This window comes from Lynx canadensis, chromosome D1 (genome assembly GCF_007474595.2).
Source record: "Lynx canadensis isolate LIC74 chromosome D1, mLynCan4.pri.v2, whole genome shotgun sequence".
Lineage (NCBI taxonomy): Eukaryota > Metazoa > Chordata > Mammalia > Carnivora > Felidae > Lynx > Lynx canadensis.
Genome location: NC_044312.2, coordinates 62,964,971 through 62,975,059, shown reverse-complemented (window position 1 = coordinate 62,975,059; position 10,089 = coordinate 62,964,971). Strand labels below are relative to the sequence as shown.

The following is a 10,089-nucleotide window of genomic DNA, read 5'->3' as shown; positions in this document are numbered from 1 at the left end:
GCTTGATCTCATGACTTGAGACTGCCAAAATCAAGAGCTGTATGCTTAACTGACTGAGTCACCCAAGAGCCCCAAAATATTTGTTTTTGACAGAGAGAGAGAGAGAGAGAGAGAGAATGAGCATGGGAGGGGCAGATGGAGAGGGAAAGAGATAATCCCAAGCAGCTCCATGCCCAACCTGGGGCCTAAGGAAGGGCTCAATCACATGAACTGTGAGATCACGACCTGAGCCGAAATCAAGAGTCAGATGCTCAACCAACTGAGCCACTCAGGTACCCCCCAAATCTGAACTTTTTGAAGAAAATTTCTGCTGTTGCAATTGTAGTATTTAAATATGCATTTTCTATTACACAGTCAACCTTCAAATAATATTATTCTACTTCACATATAAAATACGAATTCATAGAAGTTTACTTCCATTTCACCCCTTGTTATCCTTCTTCTATTTTTACTACATGTTTTATTTCTACTGATTTTAAACTCGACTATATTGTCACCATGTTTTTCTCCCCTAATTCCTCTCTGTTTATACTTTTAATTACCAAGTTCATCAATACTCGATTGGTTAATATTATCTCTCTATTATCAGGTCACTCTATATTTTTTTCAGCATTATTTTTTTCTATGTTTTAATTTAAGTAGCTTAAATTTCTATACCTGTATTTGTATTTTTTCCCTGCAGTGTCAAATCTGCTATCAAATCCCTTTTATAGGCAGTACCAGATTTATAAGAATTGAAACACTCACTAAAATCATACAGTATCACAAGTAACCTCATCTTCATATATACAAAATAGACCTCACAACATTCAAGCAAGATTTAAATTATACAAAAAGAAAATATAAACACGTGTTTGTTAATTACAAGAAATTTGAAAACTCTCACTGACAAAGGACAATGTGTCCTGCGTCCTGGAATTAGATCACTATTCTTTTCTTAGGTTATAGTGTATATAGTCAGGTCTGATTTTCTACGAATTGTCTCAATTTTTACCCATGTGGCACCTAATCTAGGAATGCTGGAGTTATAATGTAATTATTTGAATAATATTTTGGAAGGGAGAGGTCTTTGTATTGAGTTATTTCTATTAGACTACACAGTGGTACATTTTCTCTGGATTGTGTTTGGTTCTGATGAAGGGCATCCTGTTTTCAGCTCCAATTTCCTCTACATCTTCAGTTTATAAGATTGTGTTACTTACTTGGCTCAAACTCAAGTTCCTAAAGCAATATTCTACCTAGTCCTTCAAATCCTATTCTAGATTAGGGTTCTGACTTTCTGCTAAGTGGCCACTGCTTTAGACCTCTACCTTAGCCTTTCTTTGGCTGTGTCCTTCCTATATATTGACATTTCCCCCTTGCTTCTTGGACTTCTTCCTCCAGGCACAGGCCCTTTGCACTTATAAACATGGACCTTGCCTGCAACCCCAGCCCTGCAACAAGGGTTTGTCTATAATAGGTGTCAATGCACATTTTGCAGATAAAATGATGTTAACTGTGGGCCTGAAGGGCCATTACCTTTCTCTGTTGCTCTGCATTGTTCTCCTGGCCCAATATCCAGTGTCAGCTGGATCTGCCCCCAAATATCTGTCTCACTTTTTCTAGCCATTGAAAGAAGGGTCTAATTATGGTGATGTGTGAGAAAAGTGAAAAGTCTCACCAACAAAATCTGAACTTTAACATTTATGGATTGGGGTATTAAGTCTGGTTTCCTACTCATATGTTTTATTGAATAATTATGACACTTTTCACTATTAAAAATTTTATTTTAAATATATTTTATTAAAATAATAGGGCACAAAATAACGAATTAAAATACTAATATGGGGGCACCTGGGTGGCTTAGCCAGTTAAGCATCCTACTCTTGATCTCAGCTCAGGTCATGATCTCTCCATTCATGATTTGGAGCCATGTGTTGGACTCTGCCCTGATGGCGTGGAGCCTGTTTGGGTTTCTCGCTCTCCTTTTCTCCTGCTCCTACCCCACTTTCTCTCTCTCTCTCAGAATAAATAAACTTAAAAAAATGTTCCTACATAAGTACATGTAAATACTGGTAATAAAAGTTTAAAGTCTTACAAAGTGTGATTATTATCATCTATCTTTTTATAAACCTTTGACACTAACATCTATTGCTTCCCCTAGCACTTAGATTCTTGCCTTATCATGAGTAAAGTCTTTATTTACATTTTTTCTTAGGTTCTGTTACTTCCAAGGCAAGCATAGCTCTATTTCAAATCTGTTGCTGCAGGATTCGAGGACTATGTGTTGTATAAAGCCAGTAGATTAGCTTTCTTTTATTTTACCCTCTCACACTGGTTTAGAAATGGTTTCTAAGCCATAAGCACTCATATAACTCAGCATCTTAGGACAAAGAAGTCATTATTCATCTTCTAAAACACTGGCTTCCTTTCTTCCATGTGGAAAAACATAAAAAAGAGAAAAACACAGCCAAGAGAAAGAATTTTGCTTAGCTCTTTCCCAAGAAGGATATGTTTCCTCAATTCATTTCTCTCATAGCCATTTTTCATTTGCTGTTTAAATCCATGTCTTGTGCTACACTGATCCATATGGTATCTATTGGCACATGTAATGTGATAGTCCTGATTATCTACTAGCACCTGAAATGTGATAGTCCTGACTGAAATATGCTATAAGTGTAAAGTACACACTCGATTTGGAAGATCTAGTGTACAAAAAAAAGAATGAGATATATTTATTATTCTCATATTTATTAAGTTTTGAAATGATAGTATTTTAGACATATTGGATTCAACAAATAATTATTAAAATCCATTTAGCTTCTCTTTTATATCTTAATGTGGCTTCTAAGATGTTTAAAATTAAGTATGTGTGTGGCTCACATTGGACAACATTGTTCTAGAAGAGATACTTATTAGTATCAATTATTTTAATGGGATAAAGCCATCGTTAATCTGTTCACCTTGTTTATCAAATGGATCTGTCAATACTGCTTTGATGTGAGCCATAAACCTGTAAAAGCTGTGTATAAACACAATAAAGCAAAGCTTTCAAAAAATTTTTTTCTCAAGTTTTTATTTAAATTCCAGTTAGTTAACACACAGTGTGATATTAGTTTCAGATGTAGAATTTAGAGATTCATTACTTACATACAACACCCAGTACTTAACAAAAATATATGTTTTAAATACAAAGATTTTATCAGTCTAATTTGGACATTGATGTAGCCCTTTTTATACATTCAGTGCTCAAATTTTTTGAAAGCTGATAGGAGAGATCTGGTTTTGTTATGCAATGTGATTCTGGTAGAGATTAGTCCTGAAAGTTTTTGGTCCCTTAATGAGCAGATGTTATATGATAGTGTTTAAACTAGTAGACTTGTAATATTTCCTAAGAGATAGTAGCTTCAATTTACCTTAACGTATTATTTCTTCATATTTGTAAGACCTTTCTGTTGGTTATGCACACTTTCAACAAAGTCATTTTTCTTATGTTGAAATGGGTGAGAGAATGAGATATTGGGGAATTCTTTTTCAAGTAAGAAAGAAAAAAGTTATCTATGGTATGAACCTAATTAGATCTTGACATTCTTTTTTTTTACCTTTGATAAATATATTATTCCCAGTTAAAATGTTGATTGTATGCTTTTAACCATTGCTTCTTAATTATGTGAGTACATGTTTACTTTCCAAATAGTAGTTCATAGTGATAACCAGAAGCAGAGGAATGAAATACGAACTTGTTATTCATCACTGTGAGGCAGAGAACTAAAATAAATGAACAGACTTGTGCTGAATGAAAGCTTAAGTGGTCAAGGATGAATCCAGGTGCTTTCTGTGAAGGCTGAAAGACCTAGATTTGGGGGACGATTTTGGCATTAGATGGTTTAGAGATTTTCCTTTCATGGTATAAACAAGGACACTTACTTATAGGTTGCTACTGAGGCACAAAAGCTTATATTAGAAAGGGTTTCTAAAACAATTGTTCACTATTCTCAGGAGTAACTGATGAGTAACATGAAACACAATGAGACCACCTCATTTGTTTCCAAGAACCCATCCTTTTTTGGTAGCTGTTCAAGGCTTGTAATTCAGACTTTTAACTCTCTATCCAGTGCTTTCTTAAGTTTCCAGGTACCCTACTACCAGTAGGTACATTACCCCATTCCCCATTCTTTCCCATTGAGAATATATTCCTGGAACTCATATTTTATTCCTCCTAAGAAAACTTTGAGCTCCCAAAAGCCACATTTTTCTATATATTTTTGAGTCTTAATAGCTAACAGAATTCCCAGGACACAAAGTGTTCTTAGAAATTGTTCAGTTAATATGAAAAAAATGTTCAGATATTATATTTTTTATATTTAAATTATTATTACTGGATCATATACACAATCTTTGAAACCTTTAACTCATTAGTTAAACTATTTTTGCACACCCTAGATTGAACTAAACTGTGACACTCTGGATTGAAAAGATAAATGTGCAAAGCACAAATCCATTGCGGAGGAGAATTTAAGAGTCTCTTAACTATAATTGACCTCATTGATAATTGTTGCACAAATGAGAAATCCAGGACAAAAAAACCCTGTCCTCTTGCAATGCTCATTTAGAATGATTACACAATTGCAGACCCAGTTAGAGAGAAGTAGCAACCTTCCATATTCAGGAGTGAAATTTCACTGCTATATCTTTTTCTCCAATATGATCCCTTCTGTAGAAATAAAAGTAAGAATCCATTACATGTTACACAACTCTACCCCCAAATAGCCACAGTTGTGTATTTAAGAATGTAAAGGTATGACATAATAACAGCTGTATATTCAGGAACATAAATTTCTCATTTTGGAACCTCCCCCAAGGAATCTCAGTATTTTGTCAATATAGGATAATATGTATGGGAAAAGGCAAAAGGGGCAAAAGATATTCCTAAAGGAGAAGTGAGAAAAGGGAAACTTAACAGTGAAGCTTAAGTTTTTAAAGAAGACACAATATTCAAGTTACCCATTTTGAGATTGCAATTCATAGATATGATTAAGCCCACTCACCCATTATTGATTCAAAACTCATTTTATGTGAGGAATGCCGAGATCCAATTGTCCTTATTACCACACTTTCTTCAGTAATCTCTGGATTCCTTGCTTGATCTCCTGGGTTCGCACCCCATACACAATGGGGTTGAGGGCTGAGAAAATGACATGGTGGAGGATGTTGAGCAAGACTGGCACATCAGGGGAGACTTTCTTCTTCACCACAAGAGTGAGCACGAAGACCAGAAGGATGGTGCTAAAGAAGAGGATAAGGATGAAGTGGGAACCACATGTGCTCAGGGCCTTGGTCACAGCACCCTCTGCCTTGAGTCTCAGCACAGCTCGCAGTATGAAGGTATAGGAGACAAAGATGAGGATGAGGTCAGATCCTAGCAGGGTCCATCCTACGACAAACTGGTAGAGGCGATTGATGGTGACATCATCACAGGAGAGCCTGGAGACAGACATATTGGCGCAGAGGCAGTTCTCAATGACATTTGTCCTACAATAATGGAGTCGGGATGATAGAATGGGGATAGGTACTGTTAAAATGCCATTCCTGGCCAAAATAAAGACAGCAGCCTTGGCTACAAATTGGTCAGTGATGATGGATGGGTACCTCAGTGGGTGGCAGATGGCTACATAGCGGTCATAGGCCATGACCATGAATGTGCAGGACTCCATGGAAAGGAAGCAGTTCATGATGTACATCTGGAGGAAGCAGGCATAGAAGCTGATGGACTTGAGGTCAAACCAAAAGACAGCCAGCACCTTGGGGATGACGGTGAGGCAGACAATGATGTCCAACAGGGAGAGGAGGCTGAGCAGGTAGTACAATGGCTCATGCAGAGATGCCTCCAGCCGGATGGTGATCAGGAGAACACTATTGGCCCCCATGGCTAAAAGAAAGAGGAGGCTGAGGGGCAGGGACAACCAGAATTTCCAGCTAGGCGACCTGGCAAAACAATTCAGGAGGAAGTCTGAAATCTCAGAGGAGATGGTGCCATTTTGGTGCGCTGTCATATTTTGTCATGTATTTCTATAGATTTCTTTTAGTGATCTGTAAAATTAAGATAAAAATTGGATACTGAGTCAAGACACCTGGATTTAGAAAAATTTGCTTCACCTAGGTGAAATGCACAAGCCTCGGGTTATCCAGAGCCATGTGAATTCATCTGTTTATCTTTTGTGCCTTGCTACTTGGATGATTTTACCAGTGAACAGTATAGAGAACTGAGGTAATATGGTTTACTTATACATGCTTGATTCTTTCAAGGATGATTATTAATAGAATTGTTGTATCTTTGCCAAAAGTAAAGAGAGGGACAAAATTACTTTAGAACCACTTTGTGACCAGTGAGTTGCTAAATTTGTTCTTACAAGTTTCTTCCTTTGGGTTTTGATTTTCTTTAATGACCATATAGACTACTATATGATAATTTAACCATAACAATGTGTGCAGGTGAGTAGTTGAAACTGGCACAAATAGGGACTCAGGTGAATGTCCCTAGTTGTCCATGGCACCCCCATTCTGAGTTTTCAAATGGAGTTTAATTATATTTTAAAATGGTACCCTGAAAGTAACGTAGGATAATTTTCATTTTGTCTAAAAAGTGATTGTAATTAGGCTGGTATGGTCCTGCCAAATAACTGCCCCTCCCCTATACATGTTTATATTTGTAGGATTCTTAACTTTTGGAAGAAAGAGTCTTAAAAGGAGCCTAGGCAATAACACATAGGTATGAGAGAGTGATACCAGTCATGGAACAAGATGAAATTTGATTATTCTGATTGCAATAGTGTGAAGGTGATAAAGTCTACCTTTAAAGTTCTTTTATCCCCTTTCTGTTTCTCTTTATATCTTCAATATAATAATCCATTTTTTCTTGTCTAGTAGTTCTATGCTTTGCCATGGTGGAGTGGCCACAAAGGCTGGGAGATACTGGAAGTGCAGGAGATTTCTGAAGATAAAAACCCATAGGAAAAAACATTGAGCCTTGAGTTTTGACCTAAGGTCCTTCTCCTGTCTTGAACGCTATGTTCATTGAACTCTGTCTTTCTGTCAAACTTCTCATAGGATTTATTCACATATAGGTTTGAGGCATAACTAATAGCACTAGCTCAGACCAGTCTTTGCCACAGTGACCCACAGCATGTACAATATCAGGCTGCTGAATTTAAAATATTACCCTAAACACCATTTTCATCATTTAGGTTTAGTCATTTGATCTTTGCTTACTATATTCTCTGATTCTACTCTCTACAGAATTGTTTCAACTAACCCTTGCAAGAGAGACACAAATCTTACCATCTCCAAGAAGTTTTCCTTCTTCAAGGGTGTCAGAGTATTCTTGGAACGAATTAGGGTTTCTTTGAATGCACAGAGGTAAAAGTCTTGAAATGGGCTTTGGAGAGTACAGCCACATGGAAGAAATGGCAATTCAGACATGAGTATCCATGGAGAAGTAAAGAGGAAGAAGTATGTTCTCTTTTTCTCCTGAAGTACTTTGGGATAATTGTGTCTAGCACCAGGATAGAATTTCTGAGGACAGCCTAGGAGGACTTTTTTTTTATCTGTTCTTTCTACTTACTGACTCTTTCTCCTCTTTTCTCTGGAATGTTCCTACATATTCTTCATTCTACAATTGATTCAACAAGCATTGACCTACCCTAGAAGTAAAGCATCTGAGACCATGTATGTTTTTCTTCTCCTCTCTTTCAATCTTGGATTGCAATCAGAGCTAGCCAATGAAGCATGAGGGCTGAAGACCTACAGCTAATAACTACTGGTTCCAGGTAGAGACAGAATGAAGAAGCCAAGTGAGGTTGAAGGGCAATGACAAAAGCAGAGACCCTGCAGGGCAAACTTTTTCCCAGGCTGCTGGACAGGCCCCAGCATAGCACTATGGAAGCCCTGTTTGAAGAAGGGAAGGGTTTTTAGGGAACACCTAACTCCATAAACTCAGACAGAATTGTGAGACATCTCTCCCAAGTACTTTTTCAGACATCATTGATGTGAACAGTGACAGATACCTCTATGATCTGTGCATAATTTTCTGTTTGTGGCAGCAGTAGATTTTAGAAACTCTTTAGATTGAGCTGAAATCTGAGGAACTATCTTCTGACTCTCACTAACGCTCCAACTATGTCTGTGTCCTCAGTCCTGTAGTTGTACAGATTAAATTTAGTTCCTATGTCATGATTCAAGCATTTATGGACAGATTCTTTGCCCATAACTCCTAAATTTTCATATTCACAGATGAAAACCCAAAAATTTCTAATCTGAGCTCCAAATGATATGCTTTCCTGACCCCTTCCACTCATTAATCTCCTATGAAGAAATTCCTACTCTCTGCATATCTGGCATCACCCAGGAAAAGATCCAAAGAAGCAAGAGGAGGCAAAAGGAAAGGTCCAAGCACAGGTTATCACATGTACCTCCTGACCCGAGACTGGATGCAGTGTTTACTGCCCTATTTTCAGACTACTTCATCAATACTGACTCAGGAATGGAATGGAGCACAGATCTGGACTAAAGAGGAAGATCTCCTCTGTGCTCTGGCTAATTTTGGTATAGCTGCGTCTCAGACACCCTCTACTCAGACTCACTTACAGAGCATGGAGCAGGGGTCTGGCTCCACTGATATTGGAGTTTCAGTTAGTTCCTGAAGTATCTGTGGATAGTTATAACTCCAGAGCCTTAGGGACTTTGCCCTCTTGGAACTTTCCATCCCTAATTCCTTGTGCCTAGAATGTCCTCCTGGGACAGACAGGCAGGCAGGTAGAAGAAGCAAATGATTTTATTTCTCTCTAAAAGGAAGGAGCTCTGGTAATCCAGCCCAACATGGACTGTGTGCTGTACGCAGTTAGTCTCCTGGGGGTAGAGGTCTTACATCAATCCATCCATGTTCACAGTATTTGCATGTGCACACTCGGTGCCCTCCATGGGTCCAATAAGCTCGCTCAGAAGTTCTCATGGGCTTCCAGAACACAATTTTTAGATAGGTACCCCCCAAACCATCCTAATGAATGTATTCATACTAACTTATCGTGACTTTTCTCATTGCATTATAATGATGAAAATGCAAGAGAAACCTGAAAACCATATTCCTGAGAAAATGCAGTATGTTTTTCAGAGAGAAAAGTCAATAGAAATGTTCCCTTTAGTGAGAAAAATTTAAGTAGGATGTATGTATAACTGTGTATTAGGGACCATGATTGTTCCTTTCTTTAACTTTCATTTTGAACTTCATGTGAATTTTTCATACTCTTCCATAATTGGAGCAAACATGATTGGTTTCTTTATTATATATTTATTTTCATTAGTTTTTTTATTTGAGTGTAGTTGACAGATAAATTTCCACTAGTTTCGGATGTGTAACAATGTGTTTCGACAAGCCTATCCATTATGCTATGGTCACCACAAGTGTAGCTACAATCTGTCACCATACAGAGCTTTTACAGTACCATTGACTATATTCCCTATGATGTGTCATTGTCATCTGTCTCTTGAAAGCCCTTCTTTTGATTTATTTTTATTCTTTCTTCTGTGTATCTCAATATCGCTCTTATTTCTCTTTTCCCTCAGAAAGTAAAAACTCCGGGATTCTTAAAATACACCTAATTAATCTTAAGTATGCTTATTTAGCTACTTGTATGCTTAGGGGAGAAAAGGTTGGATGTTGAATTTATATAAATGTCATTGGGTTATAGATCGGATGTAAACACTAAATCTTAAACATCTGTCCATGCTTTTCTGTGTACACCCACTTCATTCTTTTTGACTGCTCTTCTATTTCCAATATGTGCATTTTTCCTTTTTATGGAAGTAGTCAACACCCAAGTGAACTATAATTGTACTAAAAATAATGTTGTTGTCAATTTCCTTGTACACCTTCTCTTATAGACCTAAAGTAGACAGATGTGGAGGATTTTTTCAGTTATAACATAAAAATATTTAATTTAACTAGGAATTACCAAATTTCTCTCCAAAGTATTTAAATATCTCATAGAAATCCTAAAATTTTCTTTATTTTACACATTCCTTACACCATTTGATGCTATTATCTTTTCTTTAAAA

The 10,089-nt window shown here is 37.1% G+C and overlaps 1 protein-coding gene across 1 annotated transcript; it reads right to left on the bottom strand.

The window, feature by feature from the left end:
• Positions 1-5,084: 5,084 nt before the first annotated feature.
• Positions 5,085-6,032, bottom strand: LOC115524637 (olfactory receptor 56A3-like). Its single transcript, XM_030331094.1, has one exon. It carries the CDS (start codon positions 6,030-6,032, stop codon positions 5,085-5,087), a length of 948 nt encoding a protein of 315 aa, XP_030186954.1.
• Between the last annotated feature and the right edge of the window lie 4,057 nt (positions 6,033-10,089).